Raw genomic sequence first — 24,327 nt, forward strand, 5'->3', positions numbered from 1 at the left:
AGCAGGGCCCATGGTGATCAGCCGATTGTTGAAGTGTCTGCATTTTGTAACGGGTTGTCTCTGATGAAGCCACACGTTTAACCCCCTAAGGTCACACCCCCTTTTGGCATTGAAAACACTGGAAATTTTCATTTTTGTTTTTTTTTGTTTTTATTTTTTCCTCGTCTTGTAAGAGCCATAACTCTTTTATTTTTTATTTTTACACTACAGATCCATATAAGGGCTTGTTTTTTGCACAACAAATTTTGCCAATTATTTTTTTTTGTTTTTACACAATGCATTTCATGGTAACATGTTCTATTTATTCTGTGTGTCAACACTACTAAAATGATTTGGTAGTAGAAGAAAGAAAATGACTCACGGCACTCGCTGGTCATGCTTCTTACGTTTATTTCACAAGAGGTAACTTCACATGTGGTGAGGGGGTAGGAGTGAAACGGGACGACGAGCATTCGTTTCGCGGCTACAAGCCACTCCAGCCGGTCCCTATGTCACTTCTGCTTCCTCCATACCTTTAACCAACACATAATTAGTGCACCTGATCTGTAGGGTGGTTAACCCTTACTTCTACCAAGTCAGGTGCATGTAAGTCAATTGCAACAGCCGGACATATTATGCGTTTTCTATATGCGTTACCGCATGTATAAATCTCAAAGATAAAAATTCCAAAAATTTACAAGAAAATACTCATAACAATAACTATGTACATATCTATAAGTCCTTGGTATCGTGCAACTGGATAAACACCATTTAACATTAATTTCATCCCCCAGACTCCACCCTAGGACCGTCCACCTAGCAAGATACCATTTTAGGGATGAAGATTGCCTGCTGCATAGTTAATTGCTGACCTGATAAGAACCCTCTCCTAAAATGGTATATACATTCATCACTGAAGATGTGGTTGACTTTGTAGCAGTTAAACGTATCAAAGAAATCCAGTCCTGATCCATACAAGAAACCAAAAACCAGTCCATTCTACAAGTGTATTATGATTCAGCAGAGCTTATCCTAGAATCTTAAAGCTAAATATTGGAAGATCTTATGTGACAGAAGAGACTATACCATCAAAGTGTGACTTGAGCCTCTTTTACTTCTAGTAGATTGTAGAATCTAGAACATCCGGAAATAGTCTGGTGCCTCTGAGTTCAACAGGTTATTGGAAAGGTTGCACCTCTGGAGGATGCCGATCAACCAGGGCAAGATGTTCTGTTAGTGAAATTGTTTTCCACCAATGTTCTTCATTAAGAAATCTTACAGAAGATCTCCACTGAATCCAGTGTGATGGTAATCCTGTCTGGTTTCCACTGAATCCATTGTGATGGTCGTCCTGTCTGCTTTTCAGTGTCTGGTTTTTCAAACCATTGTGTATTTGAGAGAGAATTCTCTACGATTCTTCTTCACCAAGATTTTTGCTGTAGACAAGATTCCTATTATCTTTGCAACTTGCTTCAATTGATTAATACTCAACAAATCCCTTCATGGTTGATCCCTTGCTTAGGAAATTCAGCTACACTTGAGTCTCCTTTAGGAATTGAATTCTTTTCTTGAAGAACCATCTGTCATACAATGACTACAGAATGTGAAGTCACCTTGTTTGTTCATAAGATTCCATAAGGTGATGAGAAAATTGTATTTGATTTCTCCTGAGAATTCCTCTTGTTCTGAAAAGTATCTACCAGAAGGATAGAAGAAATGGTCTTGGACTAGACCCTGTACTGTACCTGAAGGCTCCTATTACAGAATAGAAGAATAATCCTCATTGGATGTTAGGAGGCTCTTGTCTTGTCCTAAACAAAGCGTTGACTAGCTGAGATCAGCAAATTGTTGTGCTTCCCGGCCAGAAGAGGTTGAAGTTGATAGATCTGAGGTGGAGTTAGTTTTCTTCCATCTCTTGGATTTGAGCAAAAGAAAGCGAATCTTTTCTTTTTTCCAGATTCTTCAGATTGTTCTGCCAGTTCAACTTCCTCCTTACCGGCAAAGAGGGTCCAATTTTTAGTCTGTAATGCAGCCTCCTGGTCCACACTGTTATCATGTGAAATTCTCGAGTATAGGCTTAGAATTCAGCCTTTGATGCTATCGTCATTTAAGATTTACCCTCCCTATGGATTTCTATTTTAGATCCCATTGGTGTGTGCTGCCTTGGGACGAATAGGAAAAATGGGATTGTTCTTACCTGTAATTTTGATTTCCTTGAGTCCTAAGGCAGCACACAAATACCCTTCCAATACTAGTTTTTTATGGAATTCGTCTCTATTCTAATACACAGGTGTGATCTGTAGGAGAGGGTTCTTATCAGGTCAGCAATTAACTATGCTGCAGGCTATCTTCATCCCTAAAATGGTATCTTGCTAGGTGGACGGTCCTAGGGTGGAGTCTGGGGGATGAAATAGTATTAATTAGCGAAAATATTAATGACCTTGCGGTCATTGAGTCCCAACTGACCTAGAGCTCCTGTTTTCAGTATGATAAATGTTTCTTTTTGTAACAATACTTTTATTAATATCTCCCCCTTCGGGGATCGAATCAATCCGTACTATACCAAAGAAAGATAACATAGAAGTGTCACCCCCATGTACCTCACAAACATGCTTTATTAGTTTAGGAGCTCCCTTTCCTGTTGATATCGATCGAATATGTTCAGAGAATCTCACATTTAAGGACCGAATAGTTTTGCCAACATAGAACATGCCACATTTCAGGGCATAAACCACTGATTTAGTGCGGCATGTTATATGCTGTTCTACTCTAAAGGTTTCACCTCCCAAGGACACTACTTTTTCTGGACTGAAAAATCTACACCAATTGCAGGATCCACACCTAAAGTTACCCTTTGGGGCTCCTCTTAGTAACCAATTGCTCTGAGGTAAATAAATACGACCCCTCACCAACTTATCCCTCAGGTTTGCGGTCCTGCGGAAAGTGACGAGTGGCTTTTTCCTCACCACGTCCCGCAGGATCTCATCCTGGGCCAACAAAAAACTGTTTTTGTCAATCACATTTCTAAGTGTGCCGCTCCATAGGGCCATAAAAGAATAAATTATTTTATCCTCGGAAGCCGTGCTGCTAGTCTTTTTCTTCTTTCTTTTCAGAAGAGTGTTCCGATCCAGGGCTCTCGCCCGGTTGTAAGCTTGTTGCAGCATTGCTTCAGGATATTTTTTTGCTCGTAGCCTCTGCATGAGTTCCTCCGCCTGTGAATCGAAAACATCTATGTCAGAGTGTATACGTCTAAGTCAGACTAATTGCCCGAACGGTAGTGAATTTTTGACAGACATGGGATGATAGCTGTTATGATTTCATAAGGAATTTATTGCTGTGCTTTTCCTGTAACCTTTTGTACACAGTTCACCTGTGGATGCATCCAACTCTACATCTAAATACGTTAGCGTCTTGTCTCCAAATACGCTGGGGAACCTCATATTGTGATCATCATCATTGAGATACCCGATGAATTGCTCAAACAAATTTTGGGATCCATCCCACACTACAATTACATCATCAAAGGGATTCTCACTAGTGTAGATTTTTCTTTCTTTTAAATCTGCCAGGTTCAAATTAGCGAAAGTTGGGGAAACGTGAGTCCCCATCGCCGTCCCTGATAACTGTGTATACCATTGTCGGTCAAACTGAAATTCATTGCCCCTCAGGACTAAGGAGAGAAGTTCACAAATAAAATCCATCATGCCAGCACCTATATCTGGGACGTATTTCAATTGTCTACGGATGGCCTGCACACCCGCATCCTGCGGGATGCGGGTGTACAGGCTCTCCACGTCTATGCTGGCAAGATGGAACGACTCCTCCCAACTGAAGTGTTCAAGTTGTCTCAATAAATCCCCTGTATCCTGAAGGTACGAGGGGACATTATCCAGCAAGGGTCGTAGATACCAGTCTAGGTATTTGGAAACCGATTCACTCACCGATCCCCGCCCGGCCACAATCGGGTGACCGGGCGGGCGATCAAGTGACTTATGGATCTTCGGCAACCAATACCAGTAAGGGCATCTAGAACACTCTATTACTAGCTTCTCCGCAAATTTAGATGATATAAGACCCTGTTCAACACCTCGTCTTAAAGGACATCTGCAGCGTGATTAACACTTATCCCCTATCCACAGGGGACCGCTGGGACCCTCTGTGATCTCCTGTAGAGGGCCGCGGCTGTCCCGTGCAGGGGGCGTGCCCGCCGCAGCATGACGTTGCAGCCGGCACGCCTCCTCCATACATCTCTATAGGAGAGGCGGGGAGGCAGCGTTCGTGCCTCCCTGTCTCCCCCATAGAACTGTATGGGGACGGGGAGGAGACGGGGCGTCACCGTCGACCTCTAGGTCGACGCTACGTCACCATGAGCGCTAATGGCGGCGCCTCGTTAGGGAGATCGAGGGGGGTCCCAGCGGTCGGACCCCCCGCAACCAAACACTTATCCCCTATCCTGTGGATAAGGGATAAGTGTCATATCGCTGAAGTTGTCCTTTAAGGTGGACTGTATCTTGGCATTATAATCACTGGTGGGATCTGTCTTCAACGGGATATAGGTGGTAGGATCCTGCAACTGCCTCATAGCCTCTTCAAAATAATGATCACGAGAAAGTAAAACAATATTGCAACCCTTGTCGGACGGTTTTACCACGATATCTTCCCTAGATTGCAGCCAATTCAATGCCTGCAATTCACCAGGAGATAAATTGGATCTATCTTTTGGATACATTGGGGCCAAGGTTTCCCTTGTAACAGCCTCCATAAATTGGTCAAGTGGACTCCCGGCCGGCAAGGGGGGATTGAATGTCGATGGATTACCACCTGTAAAAAGCTCAGCAGTACCTAGCTCCATAGCATCTTCATTATAACCCGTGATGTCACAAAGAGGGGCTAGAACTACACGATCTTGGTCTGAAAAGTTGGGGCTTAGGCTAAAACCCAATGGGCCTACATACGGACGAGATTCGCCCTCCGCTGTTTTCGCTTCCCCCGGACTCAAATGCGAGGACCTAAAGAAGATAAACAAATTAATTTTACGGATGGCTTTTCTGAGATCTATCTCAAATCTGACTGGATCAAATTCAGTTGTAAGGCAGAAGTTTAACCCCTTGCTAAGCAGAGTCAAACAATCCTGACCTAAATTTTCAGAAGTTAGATTCAGCACATTATATTCATATTGCACACGATTATTACTCACATTTGTGGTGATCCCTGGATCAGTGTCACCTACTAACGCCAGGTGACCTGTTTCCTTTTGACACCTGTTTTTTTGGGGTCTCGAGCGGCCCCGTCTCGTGCAGGTCCTAAAGGGGCTCCATCACCTTCAGCCATATGACTGGATGAGGGGGTAGATGTTACTCCTTCGCGATCTCCGGCTCCACTTGAGTCAGACCCCGAGTCAGTGGTCCAATATTCTTTACGTCTCTGGGGGGGTCTCGGGCGTCTTTGCCATGCTTGACGGGGCTGCCACTCAAATATTTTGTCGGAATCATAGTCTAGTTTGTCCCGGAGGAATTTATCCTTTTTCTTTTCTTTAAGTTCTGCTTGAATCGGAATTAGCCGTTTTTCGATCCTCTTAATGGCGTTGACATATTGAGTATCTGTAAGACGAGTTTTGAGTTCCATCCTAGCTGTTAGCAGATCTTCTGTGACCATGGATTACTCCTTCTCAGTATGGGATAGAATCAATTTAGTTAAACGTAACGCGTGCTCTTTATGAATCTCCCTCCATTAACGGAGAAACTCAGCATCATCGAAAAATTTAGATATTTCTTTATAAGATCTTAGTCCTTTTGGGGCTCTTTCGCTAACACAGTAAGACTGCAAGGAATTGACTGTCCAAAATAATTTGGTTTCTTTCTCCGATAACATCGAGATCTTATGTTCCAGTGCACGAACGCTCAGGACTTGTAGTTCTACTTTGGCGTTGCATTGTATGAAGAAATGATCTGCCCCCTCCCAACCTAGGGACAATCCTCTTATATTGGGTATTGTTGTACCATCCGGATCCTGGGTCATTTGTTGCTCGGTCCGATCCATTTTTAATATGCCCCGGCTGTTGCAATTGACTTACATGCACCTGACTTGGTAGAAGTAAGGGTTAACCACCCTACAGATCAGGTGCACTAAAGGTATAGTTGGTTAAAGGTATGGAGGAAGCAGAAGTGACGTAGGGACCGGCAGAAGTGGCTTGTAGACGCGAATCGAACGCTCGTCGTACCGTTTCACTCCTACCCCCTCCCGACATGTGAAGTTACCTCTTGTGGAATAACCTTAAGAAGCATGACCAACGAGTGCCGTGAGTCATTTTCTTTCTTCTACTACCAAGTCTTTGCAGTACTTGTTTCTGCTCACTGAGCACTGGTATAAGTCAAGCTTATAGTTTGTTGTTACCATCACATCAGGGGTCGATTTCAGCAAGGTGTGAGAGACTGTGATAGGTGTAGCAGTGCCGACTGCACCTTCTTTTGACTTATAGTATTCCAGGTTCTTGTGCTTCAGCAGCCAGAGCACGCCAATAGCACACACACCCACACCTGCAAAAAATGGATCAGCCAGAGCAACTAATGTCCGAGGATCGGGATGGTACAACAATACCAAATATAAGAGGATTGTCCCTAGGTCGGGAGGGTGCGGATCAGTTCTTCATACAATGCAACGCCAAAGAAGAACTACAAGTCCTGAGCGTTCGTGCACTGGAACATAAGATCTCGATGTTATCTGAGAAAGAAACCAAATTATTTTGGACAGTCAATTCTTTGCAGTCTTACTGTGTTAGCGAAAGAGCCCCAAGAGGACTAAGATCATATAAAGAAATCCCCAATTTTTCGATGATGCTGAGTTTCTCCGTGAATGGAGGGAGATTCATAAAGAGCACGCGTTACGTTTAACTAAATTGATTCTATCCCGTACTGTGAAGGAGTACTCCATGGTCACAGAAGATCTGCTAAAAGCTAGGATGGAACTTAAAACTCATCTTACAGATACTCAATATGTCAACGCCATTAAGAGGATCGAAAAATGGCTAATTCCGATTCAAGCAGAACTTAAAGGAAAGCAAAAGGATAAATTCCTCAGGGACAAACTAGACTATGATTCCGGCAAAATATTTGAGTGGCAGCCCCATCAAGCTCGGCGAAGACGCCCGAGACCCCCCACAGAGACGTAAAGAATATTGGACCACTGACTCGGGGTCTGACTCAAGTGGAGCCGGAGATCGCGAAGGAGTAACATCTACCCCCTCATCCAGTCATATGGCTGAAGGTGATGGAGCCCCTTTAGAACCCGCACGAGACGGGGCCGCTTGTGACCCCAAAAAACAGGTGTCAAAAGGAAACAGGTCACCTGGCGTTAGTAGGTGACACTGATCCAGGGATCACCACAAGTGTGAGTAATAATTGTGTGCAACATAAATCTAATGTGCTGAATCTAACTTCTGAAAATTTAGGTCAGGATTGTTTGGCTCTGCTTAGCAAGGTGTTAAACTTCTGCCTTACAACTGAATTTGATCCAGTCTGATTTGAGATAGATCTCAGAAAAGCCATCCGTAATATCAATTTGTTTTGCTTCTTTAGGCCCTCACATTTGAATCCGGGAGAAGCGAAAACAATGGAAGGTGAATCTCGTCCGTATGTAGGCCCATTGGGTTTTAGCCTAAGCCCCAACTTTTCTGACCAAGATCATGTAGTTCTAGCCACTCTTTGTGACATCACGGGTTATAATAAAGATGCTATGGAGCTAGGTACTGCTGAGCTTTTTACAGGTGGTAACCCATCGACATGCAATCCCCCCTTGCCGGCAGGGAGTCCACTTGACCAATTTATGGAGGCTGTTACAAGGGAAACCTTGGCCCTAATGTATCCAAAAGATAGATCCAATTTATCTCCTGGTGAATTGCAGACATTGAAATGGCTGCAATCTAGGGAAGATATCGTGGTAAAACCGGCCGACATGGGGGGCAATATTGTTTTACTTTCTCGTGATCATTATTTTGAAGAGGCTATGAGGCAGTTGCAGGATCCTACCACCTATATCCCGTTGAAGACAAATCCCACCAGTGATTATAATGCCAAGATACGGTCCAACTAAAGACGAGGTGTTGAACAGGGTCTTATATCATCTAAATTTGCTGAGAAGCTAGTAATAGAGTGTCCAAGACGCCCTTACTGGTATTGGTTGCCGAAGATCCATAAGTCACTTGATCGCCTGCCCGGTCGCCCGATTGTGGCCTGGCGGGGATCGGTGACTGAATCGGTTTCCAAATACCTAGACTGGTATCTACAACCCATGCTGGACAATGTCCCCTCGTACCTTCAGGATACAGGGGATTTATTGAGACAACTTGAACACTTCAGTTGGGAGGAGTCGTTCCCATCTTGCCAGCATAGACGTGGAGAGCCTGTACACCCACATCCCGCAGGATGCGGATGTGCAGGCCATCCGTAGACAATTGAAATACATCCCAGATATAGGTGCTGGCATGATGGTTTTTATTTGTGAACTTCTCTCCTTAGTCCTGAGGGGCAATGAATTTCAGTTTGACCGACAATGGTATACACAGTTATCAGGGACGGCGATGGGGACTCACGTTTCCCAAACTTTCGCTAATTTGAACCTGGCAGATTTAAAAGAAAGAAAAATCTACACTAGTGAGAATCCCTTTGATGATGTAATTGTAGTGTGGGATGGATCCCAAAATTTGTTTGAGCAATTCATCGGGTATCTCAATGATGATGATCACAATATGAGGTTCCCCAGCGTATTTGGAGACAAGACGCTAATGTATTTAGATGTAGAGTTGGATGCATCCACAGGTGAACTGTGTACAAAAGGTTACAGGAAAAGCACAGCAATAAATTCCTTATGAAATCATAACAGCTATCATCCCATGTCTGTCAAAAATTCACTACCGTTCGGGCAATTAGTCTGACTTAGACGTATAAACTCTGACATAAATGTTTTCGATTCACAGGCGGAGGAACTCGTTCAGAGGCTACGAGCAAAAAAATATCCTGAAGCAATGCTGCAACAAGCTTACAACCGGGCGAGAGCCCTGGATCGGAATACTCTTCTGAAAAGAAAGAAGAAAAAGACTAGCAGCACGGCTTCCGAGGATAAAATAATTTATTCTTTTATGGCCCTATGGAGCGGCACACTTAGAAATGTGATTGACAAAAACAGTTTTTTGTTGGCCCAGGATGAGATCCTGCGGGACGTGGTGAGGAAAAAGCCACTCGTCACTTTCCGCAGGACCGCAAACCTGAGGGATAAGTTGGTGAGGGGTCGTATTTATTTACCTCAGAGCAATTGGTTACTAAGAGGAGCCCCAAAGGGTAACTTTAGGTGTGGATCCTGCAATTGGTGTAGATTTTTCAGTCCAGAAAAAGTAGTGTCCTTGGGAGGTGAAACCTTTAGAGTAGAACAGCATATAACATGCCGCACTAAATCAGTGGTTTATGCCCTGAAATGTCGGTGCGGCATGTTCTATGTTGGCAAACCTATTCGGTCCTTAAATGTGAGATTCTCTGAACATATTCGATCGATATCGATAGGAAAGGGAGCTCCTAAACTTATAAGGCATGTTTGTGAGGTACATGGGGGTGACACTTCTATGTTATCTTTCTTTGGTATAGTACGGATTGATTCGATCCCTGGAGGGGGAGATAATAATAAAGTATTGTTACAAAAAGAAACATCTATCATACTGAAAACAGGAGCTCTAGGTAAGTTGGGACTCAATGACTGCAAGGACATTAATATTTTCGCTAATTAATAATATATTTTTACAAATTAATGTTTAATGGTGTTTATCAAGTTGCACGATACCAAGGACTTATAGATATGTACATACCGTATATACTCGAGTATAAGCCGACCCGAGTATAAGCCGAGACCCCTAATTTCAACCCAAAATCCCAGGAAAAGTTATTGACTCGAGTATAAGCCTAGGGTGGGAAATACCTCATCCTCCCCTGTCATCATCCAGACCCGTCATTAACATCCTCATCATCATCCCCTTGTCATCATCCCACACATCCCCCCTTCATCATCCCCTTATCATCCCACACATCCCCCCTTCATCATCCCCTTATCATCCCACACATCCCCCCTTCATCATCCCCTTGTCATCATCCCACACATCCCCCCTTCATCATCCCCTTGTCATCATCCCACACATCCCCCCTTCATCATCCCCTTATCATCCCACACATCCCCCCTTCATCATCCCCTTGTCATCATCCCACACATCCCCCCTTCATCATCCCCTTGTCATCATCCCACACATCCCCCCCTTCATCATCCCCTTATCATCCCGCACATCCCCCCTTCATCATCCCCTTATCATCCCACACATCCCCCCTTCATCATCCCCTTGTAATCATCCCACACCCCCCCCTTCATCATCCCCTTGTAATCATCCCCACACACCCCCCCCCTTCATCATCCTCTTCTCATCATTCGCCCTCAGTGGTCTTCAACCTGCGGACCTCCAGAGGTTTCAAAACTACAACTCCCAGCAAGCCCGGGCAGCCATCGGCTGTCCGGGCTTGCTGGGAGTTGTAGTTTTGAAACCTCCGGAGGTCCGCAGGTTGAAGACCACTGCGGCCTTCAACATCATCCAGCCCCCTCTCACCCCCTTTAGTTCTGAGTACTCACCTCCGCTCTGCGCTGGTCCGGTCCTGCAGGGCTGTCCGGTGAGGAGGTGGTCCGGTGAGGAGGTGGTCCGGGCTGCTATCTTCACCGGGGGGCGCCTCTTCTCCGCGCTTCCGGCCCGGAATAGAGGCGTTGCCTTGACAATGACGCAGAAGTACGTTGGCAATGAACGCACCTCTGCGTCGTTGTCACGGCAACGTGACTATTCTGAGGCCGGGCCCGAAGCGCTTAGAAGAGGCGCCCCCGGTGAAGATAGCAGCCCGGAACCACTATGCCACCGGACCACCTCCTCTCCGGACAGCCCTGCAGGACCGGACCAGCGCCGAGCGGAGGTGAGTACTCAGAACTAAAGGGGGCTGGATGATGTTGAAGGCCGCAGTGGTCTTCAACCTGCGGACCTCCGGAGGTTTCAAAACTACAACTCCCAGCAAGCCCGGACAGCCGATGGCTGCCCGGGCTTGCTGGGAGTTGTAGTTTTGAAACCTCTGGAGGTCCGCAGGTTGAAGACCACTGCGGGTGGGGGAGTTCACTCGAGTATAAGCCGAGGGGGGTGTTTTCAGCACGAAAAATCGTGCTGAAAAACTCGGCTTATACTCGAGTATATACGGTAGTTATTGTTATGAGTATTTTCTTGTAATTTTTAGGAATTTTTATCTGTGAGATTTATACATGCGGTAATGCATATAGAAAACGCATACTATGTCCAGCTGTTGCAATTGACTTACATGCACCTGACTTGGTAGGAGTAAGGGTTAACCACCCTACAGATCAGGTGCACTAATTATGTGTTGGTTAAAGGTATGGAGGAAGCAGAAGTGACGTAGGGATCGGCAGAAGCAGCTTTTAGCCGCGAAATGAACGCTCGTCGTCCCGTTTCACTCCTACCCCCTCCCCACATGTGAAGTTACCTCTTGTGGAATAAACTTAAGAAGCATGACCAGCGAGTGCCGTGAGTCATTTTCTTTCTTCTACTACCAAGTCTTTGCAGTACTTGTTTCTGCTCACTGAGCACCGGTATAAGTCAAGCTTATAGTTTGTTGTTACCACCACATCGAGGGTCGATTCCAGCAAGGTGTGCCGACTGCGCCTTCTTTTGACTTACACTACTAAAATCTTTACAAGCGATTCTATTATTATACTACTTTTAAAAACTGTTAAATGTTTAAAATTGTCCTCTTTTTCTGTATAAGGGGCTGTATGGGGCATTTTTTGATCTGTGATTTTCATTAGTAACACTTTTCTTTGTGACTTTTTGATCACTTTTTATTATTTTTTTTCTGGGATGTGATGGGACCTCAAATCACCACTTTTGGACTTTGGTAATTTTTTACGTTTACTCCATTCACCGTAAAAACATCATTTAAATTATATTTTGAAAGATCGGACATTTCCGCAGGCCGCCATACCAAATATGTTCATTTATTTATTATTATTTTATTTTTTAAATGGGAAATGTGGGGAATGCTATTTTTCTTTAATGGGTGAGGGGCTTATTCACTTTTCTTACAATTTTTTTTTCTTTTTTACAGTTTTTTTTTAACTTTTTTAGTCCCCAGAGTACTATTTTTTTTGCAATCTTTAGATTGCAAATACTGATCCGTGCTATAAATATGCATAGCACTGATCATTGTTACCAGTGATCTACTTCTCCTGCACTTGCTTCATACTTGCAGTGGGACTCAGGATGTACAGGTATGTCCTGGTGCACTAAGTACCAGTCGCCCAGGGGGTACGCCCTGTGTCCTATAGGGGTTAAAAAACTTTACACTTCACAAACAGATCAAATCTCTAAAATAAGCTAAATAACTTTATAAATACACTGCTCAAAAAATATAAAGGGAACACTAAGATAACACACCCTAGATCTGAATGAATGAACTAATCGTATGAAATACTTTCGTCTTTACATAGTTAAATGTGCTGACAACAAAATCACACAAAAAATCAATGGAAATCAAATTTATCAACCCATGGAGGTCTGGATATGTGAGTCACACTCCAAATAAAAATAGAAAACCACTCTACAGGCTGATCCAACTTTCATGTAATGTCCTTAAAACAAGTCAAAATGAGGCTCAGTAGTGTGTGTGTAGCCTCCACATGCCCGTATGACCTCACTACAACACTTGGGCATGCTCCTGATGAGGTGGCAGATTGTCTCCTGAAGGATGTCCTCCCAGACCTGGACTAAAGCATCCACCAACTCCTAGACAGTCTGTGGTGCAACGTGGGGTTGGTGGATGGAGCGAGACATGATGTCCCAGATGTGCTCAATCGGATTCAGGTATGGGGAACGGGCGGGCCAGTCCATAGCATCAATGCCTTCCTCTTGCAGGAACTGCTAACACACTCCAGCCACTTGAGGTATAGCATTGTCTGGCATTAGGAGGAACCCAGGGCTAACTGCACCAGCATATGGTCTCACAAGGGATTTGAGGATCTCATCTCGGTACCTAATGGCAGTCAGGCTACCTCTGGCAAGCACACGGAGGGCTGTGCGGCCCCCCAAAGAAATGCCACCCCAAACCATTACTGACCCACCACCAAACCGGTCATGCTGGAGGATGTTGCAGGCAGCAGAACGTTCTCCACGGTGTCTCCAGACTCTGTGACGTGCTCAGTGTGAACTTGCTTTCATCTGTGAAGAGCACAGGGCGCCAGTGGCAGATTTGCCAATCTTGGTGTTCTCTAGCAAATGTCAAATGTCCTGCACAGTGTTTGGCTGTAAGCACAACCTCCACCTGTGGACATTGGGCCCTCATACCACCCTCATGGAGTCTGTTTCTGACCGTTTGAGTGGGCACATTTGTGGCCTGCTGAAGGTCATTTAGCAGGGCTCTGGCAGTGCTCCTCCTGCTTCTCCTTGCACAAAGGCAGAAATAGTGGTCCTGCTGCTGGTTTGTTGCTCTCCTACGGCCTCCTTCACATCTCCTGAGGTACTGGCCTGTCTCCTGGTAGCGCCTCCATGCTCTGGACACTACACTGACAGACACAGCAAACCTTCTTGCCACAGCTCACATTGATGTGCCATCCTGGATGAGCTGCACTACCTGAGCTACTTGTGTGGGTTGTAGACTCCGTCTTATGCTGCCACTAGAGTGAAAGCACCGCCAACATTCACAAGTGATTAAAACATCAGCCAGAAAGCATAGGAACTGAGAAGTGGTCTATGGTTACCACCTGCAGAACCACTCCTTTATTGGGGGGTGTCTTGCTAATTGCCTATCATTTCCACCTGTTGTCTGTTCCATTTGCACAACAGCATGGGAAATTGATTGTCAATCAGTGTTGCTTACTGAGTAGACAGTGTGATTTCACAGAAGTGTGATTGACTTGGAGTTACATTGTGTTGTTTAAGTGTTCCCTTTATTTTTTTGAGCAGTGTATGTTACATTATTTCTCTGTAACCTAAGTTGCCCAATAATTACAGCATGTAATAGGCCAAGCAATCACCCAACAAAAGCTTGTTTGTCATCTGGTCAAATCTTTTGGTGTGTGCCTAAAAATCATGGGTACTAGACACCACAGCTCCCTGTGTAAACAGATGATGGCCACACAAACAGTTGATTGTTCATGGGGCAATTTTTCTTATTGTTAATATGGTATTTTTTCTTAACTGAACTGGAGACTGGCTGCTGCTGTATGTGTATTTCTTTCTCCTGCTCGCTTCAGTGATAACCCTGCCTCCCTTCTGATGAAAACTCCACCCCCCTTCTGATGAAAACTCCGCCCCTCCATAAATACTCATTCCTCTTCCTCAACAGGTCCATTAAGGGGGTGAAGTTATCAGCTGGAGGGGGCAGGGTAGTCAATGGAGAGGGTGGGAGAAAGCATTGCACATATAGCAGCAGCCCACCTCCAGTACAGTAAATTACCAACCAGATGGAACCTGTTGAAAGTTTCCCTTAAAACCTTCCAGTACTTATTAGCTGCTGTATGCTCCAGAAGAAGTTGTGAAGTTCTTTCCAGTCTGACCACAGAGATCTCTGCTGCTGCCTCTGTCAGTGTCAGGAACTGTCCAGAGAATGAGAAAATCCCCATAGCAAAACTCTCCTGATCCAGACAGTTCCTTACATGGACAGAGTTGGCAGAAGACAGCACTGTGGTCAGACTGGAAAGACCTACACAACTTCTTCTGGAGCATACAACAGCTGATAAGTACTGAAAGGCTTAAAGGGGTACTTCACCCCTAAACATCAGCTGGGGAACCCCACGATCTCTCCTGCAGCACCCTTGTTCATGAGCTGCATGGAGCGAAGATCGCTCCGTGGCTGATGACGGGCGATACAGGGGCCGGGGTATCGTGACATACGGCTCTGCTCCCTCAATGCAAGTCTAAGGGAGGGGGGTGTGACGGCCTTTAGATAAGGGATAAGATGCCTAGGGGCGGAGTACCCCTTTAAGATGTTTAAATAGAAGAAAAAAAAAAGAAAATGGCAGCAGCACACTTGGTCAACAAAATGGAGGCTCTTAGCGCACTTTTTGATCAAAACGTGTCCCCCCCCATCCGCTATGCGGAGGTGGCCTCATACAGGATGGGACCCTAACATTCACTCACCTCAGGCTGGGCCACATGCTGGATCCACTAACAACTGTGGCAGTGTGGCAAGGAAAGGGTGTATTTCCCTTGCTATCTCTGCAGAATGCTCCACCTGTGGCCTGATTAATGAGGTATCAGGAAGGGAAAGTGTGTGTTTTAAAAGGAAAAGAGACAGAATAGTTGGGGCTCTTCCTAGGAGACAGCATGTGGGCTGTAGGGAAGAGACAGAGGCTGCTGAGGAGTACACAGCCCGAGCTGAGTGGCTCAAAGAGAGTGACATTGTGAGTAGAAGGTTGCAGGGGGACATATGTTTAACCGGCTGAGGGAAGCTCAGCGGTTGTTAGTCAGGACAAGCTGGTGTGTTTCGTCAGTGACCAGACGGTCTAGGATTTTGTTTTGTTCCTGCTTTTTGTTTATTTCTTACCCTGCAACCTGTCTAATAAAACTGGCAAGGTGCCAGATTTGCATTATAAGTGTTTGTTTGCTGGTTTATTGAGAAGAAACGCATCCTGTGGTGTAGTCCAGGACGATCCCAGAGCTAATCCCCAAGGAGGAATCCTTACAATTGGTGTCGGATGCGGGCAAACACGTTGCTAGGAGCAACCAGTGGTCGAGTTGCAGTGACTATGTTGCCAAGAGAAAACTACTGTGCATGTTGCAAGGGTGTACTCTTTCTCAGAGAGGAGACAGTGGGACGAGCCCAGCTGTGGAGTACAAGAGCAGGACTGCGCCTGTGGTGAAGTTGTTGCTAGGGGCAACAGATCGCATCAAGCGAGTGGGCGCTCTTTCTCAAGTAAGGAGACAGGTGGACGGGCCACCTGCAGAGTGCAGATTACGTTTTGAGACTGTGTATAAAGGCGTTGCTAGGGGCAACGGAAACATTTTGTTGGCAAGCGGCTGACATTTCGGCAGAGGACTGTACTGTGTTTGCAAGGTTTGAAGTGTTGCAAGATGGATGTCCTGATAAGTGCTTTGTTGCAGACTGCTGCAGCGCAGGAGGAAGCAAGCTTTGCAGAGTTTGAAAAGATTGCTACGCATGAGGCATGGCCTAAGTCACACTGGGGAAACTTGGTGTTTGGATTCATTGGAGGAGATGCCCAAAAAGTTCATTGTGAACTGGATCCAAAGATCTTACGGGACTATGAGAAAGTCAAGACAGAGATCCTGACTAAAGTGGGAGTAAGCCAAGCTGCAAGACTACAGTGTGCACTGCAGCCTAACAGTGATGCTGGGTTTAAGGTTGCAGAGCTACTTAAAGAGCAAGTGGAGCGATGTTCTGCAGCAGAGAAGCTGGTGAGAGGTGTCCAGCACCAGCCCTTAACTGACTGGACGGCAAGAGATTCTGGTAAGACTGTTCCAGGGGTTATGGGGGCCATGTTTAGTGACTATGAGACTGTGCATAAAAATGATGGGACTGTGCATAAAAAGGCTGAGTCGGAGGGTGGTGTTTCCCTAGTTGACTGTGTGAACAGTGTTCAAGGTGGTACCAACCTATGTCCAGTTGCAAAATCATGTGAGGGTGGAGAACCCCTCATGGAGACTGATGGGACTGTTCACACTGTGCAGATCGGATTGAAAAAAATCTGGTGAACAGAAAATGTTAAATGCAGGACTGGGAGAAAATGTAACAAAACACACTTTGCCTGAGTTAGGTCCTAGTGCTATGAACTGTCCTGTAAATTTTGAACATGTGCAATCTGATAATGTTTTTGTTGAAAAACTTATGTTGATGTGTTCAGATGTAATGTATACTGCTGCCACCTCTGACAGGACAAAAGAAAACCTGTGTGAGCTGGAAATAGAAGGTAAAAAGATGACGGTTTTGTTAGACCCTAGATGTGTAATAAGTCTGGTAAAGTCCAGCAGGAGAAAGCCAGACCCCGCTATAGTGTCTATGCAGGCTGGTATTTGGGGTTATAAAATGGTTAATGTCTGTATTTCTACTCCCTATGGTACTATAGATCACAAGGTTGCAATAGAGCCCTCCTTGGAGTATGATGTAGTACTGGGGACGGATTTTCAATTTTTTCAGCAATTATGGGAAGACTGTCGGGTAACTAGAGCAGGTACACCTGATAGGCCCACAACACTTGACTTGCACCACACACTAGTGGAGAGTTACTCAGCAGAGGCTGAGGACGGGGAGTGTCAGCAGTCACTAGATGTAGGTCAGATAGGGGTCTGCCAGACTGCTGGGGGAGCTGAAGACCAGACCCTGAGTCAAGTCCAAGAGGATCCAGTGACTCAAGTGACAAGTGTGCCTCTGACTGAAACAAAATCTTCAGTGAAACCAGAAACGGATCAGATACAGGAACATGGGTTCCATCTGCCATCTGAAGATGAGCCCAAGTTGGGGCTAGAGTTGCGCGGTCATCTGGAAGAGGTGACTGGAAAAGAAGCTACAGAGATGTCTGTGGATAATACAGAAGTACTGAAGAGAGTACATGTGGAGCTGGGTGCTGCGCTTACTGTCACAGACAGAGTCCTGAGTGAAGGAGATGTGATGTCTGGACCAGGGATGGATCGTGACCAGGAAGGTCGAACCACTGGACCAGATGTTGTTGCAGACCCAGGAGCCCTAGACCTTTCTGCTGGGCAGCAGAGAGACAGTGTTGAAGTGAAAGAGAAGTGTGCCAGTGAGCAGAGAGACAGTCCAGAGAGACTGTCCAGGAACTACCCTGAAGCCCAAGTGACCAAGACCCTTGAAAAGGGGGAGACTACTCCTAAAGGTGGAAAAGAGTCTGAACGAGTTGGCTTGAAGGAAGAGACAGGCCAAACACAGGTGACTGTCAGAGGACAAGAGAATGTCACAAGGTCCAGCAGTGAGAGTAAGGAGACCGCTGTAAGTAAGAGATCTCGGAAAAAACGCGCTGGTCTTGGTAAAAAAAGGGAGCAGATCCAGAACCTTGAAGAAACCTTACAGATGGTTTCTGCTAAATTGTCTCAAAAGGAAGAAGTAGTTCATCACCTGACAGAGGAGAAAGAAAAAACGCTTGCAGACTTGAATAAAGAGCAGGAAGCGACGCTTCAGCTGCAGAAAGATATGGAGCGCCACAAAAGTGAGTTGGCGGCTCTGCAGGATGAACTGTCCCGCTCCCAGGGTCTTATGACCAGCAAGGAGAGAGAATTGGAGATTCTGGCCAAGCAGATCTCATTCAAGGATGAAGAAGTGAATGTCCTGTGTGGGGCATATCTGGCTCTACAAAGTGATCACAAGGCTAGGTTGGTAGCCATGGAAGAGCTGGAGAAGGAGAAAGTGGTAATGGCTCATAAGGTGCAGAGCCTGGAGGTGCAGAACGAAACGCATATTAAGTCTCGTGCAGCTGTCTTGGATTCACTGGGTACTCAGCTCTCTGAACAAGAGGCTCAGCTAAAAGTCTATGAGCAGAAAATGTCCAAGATGGCGCAACTGAATAAAGACAATGAGCAGATGAGAGAACAACTGCTGTCCCTGGAGGATACTGTCAAAAACTTGACAGAATTGCTGGAAAGTGAGAAGAAGAACTCTGCTAAGCTCAAGAGTGAGCAGCAGAAATGTTTAAAGCTGGAAGGGGACATGAAGGTCCTAAAAGAAAGTCGTGACCAAGCTATAGTAGAACTGGCTAACGAGAGGTTAAAAGTGTCTCAGATGGAAACTGAGGCCACAGCCGTCCATGTAAAAGAAGAAAAACTGCTTGTGGGGCAAAAGCTACTGAAGACAGGGATGCTTTCTCTAAAAAAGGCGGAGTCTGAACAATGGACGCAAGAAACAGTAGAGTCTGAAGACCATGAGAAGAAGCCATATGAAAGGTCCTCTGAAGCTCAGACTGAGGTGAAACCATATGGGAAGTCCTCTGAAGCTGCAGAGCTATTGACATTGCATGGTGAAAATTCTGAGGCAGAGAAGTTCTCCTGAGGTAGAAGTTAAACCAGAGATAACTGCAGAAGCTGCAAGTAATGTCAGTGACACATCTGAAGGTGCAGGTGAAAAACTGGCTAAAGGATCCAAGAGTTCTCAGCCTAAAAATGAGCCTGTGAAAGTCGGTGTCCCTAAAGAAAGGGCTAATAAGAAAGCAGAGTCCTTAAAAAGAGGTCACTGTGATAGAAGACTGGGTCGTGGTGGAAACCCTGAGAGGCACTGGATTAGAAAACACTGGAAGAAAGTCCGCAGAAGTAGAATTTGGAGAAGAGTCCGTCTCAAGGAGAAGATGGACAGGTGCATTAAAGGGAAGCCTCCTGAAATTGTGGAGGATGACTTAGAAGACCTGCAAATGGGTGATACAGGCTCGGTTGGCCACCAGCAAAGTTTGTGCAATGGTCATACCAGTAACAGAAGAAGACAATGGCTTAGAGCATCTGCCTTGTCCGCACCTAGTGTCCAGAGCACTGCACAGACCAAGATGAAGAACCTGGTGTTGGAAAGGTGTGACATGAATGGAGCTTTTTACAAGGATTTTGTCAAAGGTGACCAAAAGTCTTGTGCTCGGTGGCTGATGAAAGTGCGAATGAAAGAAGGGTGCACCATTGAAGTGGTGCAGATAAAATCTACTGATGAAGGAAGCCAATTGCCTCAAAACCTGTTGGACGTAGCTGTTCAAGGAAAAGGAAAGGCAGTTGGACTCTGCCTTTTGAATACAAGTGCTCCTTCCCGGTGGTCTGAGCAGAGGGGGGGGATATGTGGCAGTGTGGCAAGGAAAGGGTGTATTTCCCTTGCTATCTCTGCAGAATGCTCCACCTGTGGCCTGATTAATGAGGTATCAGGAAGGGAAAGTGTGTGTTTTAAAAGGAAAAGAGACAGAATAGTTGGGGCTCTTCCTAGGAGACAGCATGTGGGCTGTAGGGAAGAGACAGAGGCTGCTGAGGAGTACACAGCCCGAGCTGAGTGGCTCAAAGAGAGTGACATTGTGAGTAGAAGGTTGCAGGGGGACATATGTTTAACCGGCTGAGGGAAGCTCAGCGGTTGTTAGTCAGGACAAGCTGGTGAGTTTAGTCAGTGACCAGACTGTCTAGGATTTTGTTTTGTTCCTGCTTTTTGTTTATTTCTTACCCTGCAACCTGTCTAATAAAACTGGCAAGGTGCCAGATTTGCATTATAAGTGTTTGTTTGCTGGTTTATTGAGAAGAAACGCATCCTGTGGTGTAGTCCAGGACGATCCCAGAGCTAATCCCCAAGGAGGAATCCTTACACAACCTAAAACCACCTCTTCTTTTTTTTTTTTTTTTTATATATATATTTTTTTTTTTTACATGTCTTGTACTTGCCACAGCAGTGTGCACCCGTGTATTGGGCTAGGTGCTGGCTACATTTTTGTTTCATTTTGTTTTTGCTGTGCAATGTGGGAGGAGTGGCTCCCTCTGTAGCCGTGCATCCCCTCCCCTATTTTCACAGGAGGTGGTTTTAGGTTGTTAGTGGATCCAGCATGTCGCCCAGCCTGAGGTGAGTGAATGTTAGGGTCCCATCCTATATGAGGCCACCTCCGCGTGGTGGATGGGGGACACGTTTTGATCAAAAAGTGCGCTAAGAGCCTCCATTTTGTTGACCAAGTGTGTTGCTGCCATTTAAAAAAAAATTTTTTTACATGTCTTGTACTTGCCACAGCCGCGTGCACCCATGTATTGGGCTAGGTGCTGGCTACATTTTTGTTTCATTTTGTTTTTGCTGTTTAAATAGAAGCAATTACTTTCTGGCACCAGTTAATTGGAAATTATTATTTATTCCTCCGGAGTACCTCTTTAACAAGTGTGAACTGACTAACACATAGTTGATCAGCGTTCGTATAAAGCAGTTGTCTGTTTGTTTAAAAGGACCCAAAATCAAAAGCCATGACAGCTCCCACCTTTTGTTGCTCTTTAATCTTCTCCTGGATTAAAAACTCTTCTTGCTTTAGTTTTTCAATTGTCTCAAGCTCTTGTCTTGCCTCTTCTTTTTCTCTTTCTAGCTGTTCCCTATCCAGTCTCCTCTTAAATATAAAAAAAAAAGAAAAGAAAAAAAAAGAGAATAGAATTATAAAATTAATCCTAATTGGCAATTTTTTAAATTAAAACTATTAAAAAATATACAGTAATAAAGGCTTTTATTTTACACCACTCGATAACTTTAACTTGACTTAAAAGTACCTGTCACCAAATAAACTTTTCTAAACTAACTCAGACTATGTTTCCTAACTACTCCTTACACTTCTGCAGCTGGGAGACCACTTCCGCCCTCACATATTTGTAGTGCTGTGATGAATAGAAGACCTCAGACTCTGTCCTGTTCTGTGCAGCTTTCAGTCTGTGCAGCTTTCAATGAGGTTGTTTGCAGCTTACAGTGAGGCTCTGTGCAGCTGTCAATCAAGCTCAGTGCAAAGAAACACTTCCTGAGTTTGGTCTCCTGCCAGGCCGGGAGGAGACCAAACTCACTGTATTAATTGTGGCAGGGAACGCTCCGGAGCCAGAAGTAGCGCAGACCCTGGGAACAGGTGATTATAAAACCGGGTATGGGGGAGGCAATGGGGCAGCGACAGTGGTGGTTGGACTAGGGAGGACCCCAGGAGAGGCAGGGGGAGAGAAGCGGGCGGCGGCAGTGGTCTCTGGCCCCGCAAAAGCCGCTGCAGTTCATTGATTTAAAGCGCCCACTTTAAATCATTGATCTGCAGTGGCTTCTGCGGGGCCGGGTGGGGGGGGGGGGGATAGTGGAATATCGGTATAAGTTATCGGCTATCGGCCTGAAGGGTCACAGATTATCAGTATCGGCCCTAAAAAATCGCTATCGGTCGATCCCTAATCTTTTCCTCTGCATAAGTTTTGATAAATCGCCCTCATTGTGTAAAGCAGCTTTCTAGGACTTTTAGACTGATATGTCAAATATCAGGTTGGTGGGAGTAAACCTTCTTGCACCTCCCACTGATTAACTTGGAGGCCATGGAGCTCGACTGAGTGCTGCAGCCTCTTTATTAGCACAATACATCATTTACAATATTTAGGAAGGGGTTCAATCTGGCACAGCACTGCACAGTCTCGAGCGCTTAGTGCAGGTGAATAGAGCAGACTTCACTGAGAGACTGGACACATTTTGCTTTCCACTGTGACAGTTCATTTCAATGAAAACAAATAAAGCAAAGAACGTTGCACTCACCAGTTTGCAGCTTTACTGATTCAACCTATCAATGAACAGGGAAGACAATACAGACTTCAGGGGCACACTGAACAGGCAACAATAGTTTTTACAGCTTATGTTCTTTCTTTTCCTGTGACTAGTAATACATGTAGTTCAGTTTCGTTTAGAAAATGTACACCGCTCTGCCTGGTAAACACTGACAAAGCTGCAGCACTCGCTCAAGTACCATGACTGAAAGAGTCGGACTATTTTTAAAAACATATTGATGGCCTATCTAACATAATGACCATCAATATAAAAGTCCTAGAAAACAACTTTACAGTGGACTGTCTGCAGGAAAACAGGGATGTAAATAAACCCATGGCTAGCTAAGGTTAGTCATCATGATTCTGGGCATACTATTTTAATTTTAACAGTTTTTTTTTCCATCGGCAAGACATGAGCTTTTTTTTGTTAATATGCAAATGAGACTCAATTGCCCAGGTAGTGTTCCTTAGCACAGCAAGAGCCCAGGTAAGCCCAGTCAAACAAGGTAGGTGAATGCAACCGGGTTGTAGGGCAGTGATAAAAAAGGACATAAGCTGGACTTGCTTGGGCTCCTTCCGTGCTGGAAAACAACTCATGGGCACTTGAATCTCATTTGCATAAGGCTTATATCTCGTCAATGGAAAGGGCTATTGTAATAAAAAAAGGTATGCCTGGAATTATGATGGCTATCCCCATCTAGCCATGAGCTGAAATACATCCCTGTATTCCTGTTGACAGGTCTGCTTTAAAGGGGTACTCCGGTGGAAAACTTTTTTTTCAAATCAACTGGTGCTAGAAAGTTAATCTGTTAATTACTTCTATTAAAAAATCTTAATCTTTCCGGTACTTATCAGCTGCTGTATGCTTCAGAGGAAATTGTGAAGTTCTTTTCAGTGTGACCACAGTGCTCTTTGCTGAAACCTCTGTCCATGTCAGGAACTGTCCAGAGTAGGAGCAAATCCCCATAGCAAACCTCTACAGCTCTGGACAGTTCTTGACACCGACAGAGGTGTCAGCAGAGAGCACTGTGGTCAGAAAGAAAAGTACTATACAACTTTCTGTGGTGCATACAGCTGCTGTTAAGTACTGGAAAGATTTAAAATGTAGGAGAAGGAAATATGGGGCGCTTTCTGGCGTAGTAGGTGGATGTAAAATAAGGAAGAGAAGAAGAGATGCCCACCACCAAACTTATGTGGTGGTACTGACCTCTGGGGGCTGTGCGTGGGGTATAGCACGGCTCTGAAGGAGTAAACGGTAAGTTGTGGGATGCTTCAGCTTGCTGCTCGGTGCCCCCTTGTCTGTCGCCCCAAAACAGGGTACGGAAGAGACAGTAATGGAAAGAAATTGCAGAAAATGCGGGGGGTTCTGACCTCCGAGCGCTACTGAGATTGTGATATTATGCGAAGATGCCAAAGGTACACATGAACTTTTTTTTATTATAAATAAAGTAACAATTGGACAACACGTTTCAGCGTGTTCTCACTCCTTTCTCAGGTCCATAAAAATAATTTTATGGTGTCCAGTTCTGGTTCACCTGTGTGCTGGCCGAACCAGCACACAGGCGCACACAGGCGAATCAGAACAGGACACCATAAAATTATCTTTATGGACCTGAGGAAGGCGTGAGAACACGCCGAAATGCGTTGTCCAGTTGTTACTTTATTTATAATAAAAAAGTTAATGTGTACCTTTTACATCTTCGCATAATATCACAATCTCAGTAGCTCTCGGAGGTCAGAACCCCCGCATTTTCTGCACTTTCTTTCCATTACTGGAAAGATTAAGATTTTTTAATAGAAGTAATTTATAAATCTGTTTAACTTTCTGGCACCAGTTGATTTAAAAAATAAAAATAAAATAATAATAGTTTTCCACAGGAGTATCCACGTCCTGAGTCCTCTCCCTTTCTATAACACAGGGCCACGGCGTGGCCCTGCATCATAGGGGTCGGGCCCATTACCTAGCAATGTCCAGGACCCATGGCTAATAGCTCGCGGCACTGATCGCTGTGCCGCGCGCTGTTAACCATTTATACGAAGCCCCCTATAGG

The 24,327-nt window shown here is 45.1% G+C and overlaps 1 protein-coding gene across 4 annotated transcripts in view; it reads right to left on the bottom strand.

Moving 5' to 3' along the window:
• The window catches only part of LOC130282588 (DPY30 domain-containing protein 1-like), a 180,214-nt gene that overhangs the window by 51,017 nt on the left and 104,870 nt on the right, over positions 1–24,327 (bottom strand). For all 4 annotated transcript variants that reach the window (XM_056530957.1, XM_056530958.1, XM_056530960.1 and 1 more), the window contains exon 3: positions 20,989–21,111. In XM_056530957.1, coding sequence (XP_056386932.1) covers positions 20,989–21,111 — 123 coding nt within the window. The remainder of the gene's footprint in view (positions 1–20,988; positions 21,112–24,327) is intronic.

The sequence above is a fragment of the Hyla sarda genome, chromosome 7, assembly GCF_029499605.1.
Source record: "Hyla sarda isolate aHylSar1 chromosome 7, aHylSar1.hap1, whole genome shotgun sequence".
NCBI classification, from domain to species: domain Eukaryota; kingdom Metazoa; phylum Chordata; class Amphibia; order Anura; family Hylidae; genus Hyla; species Hyla sarda.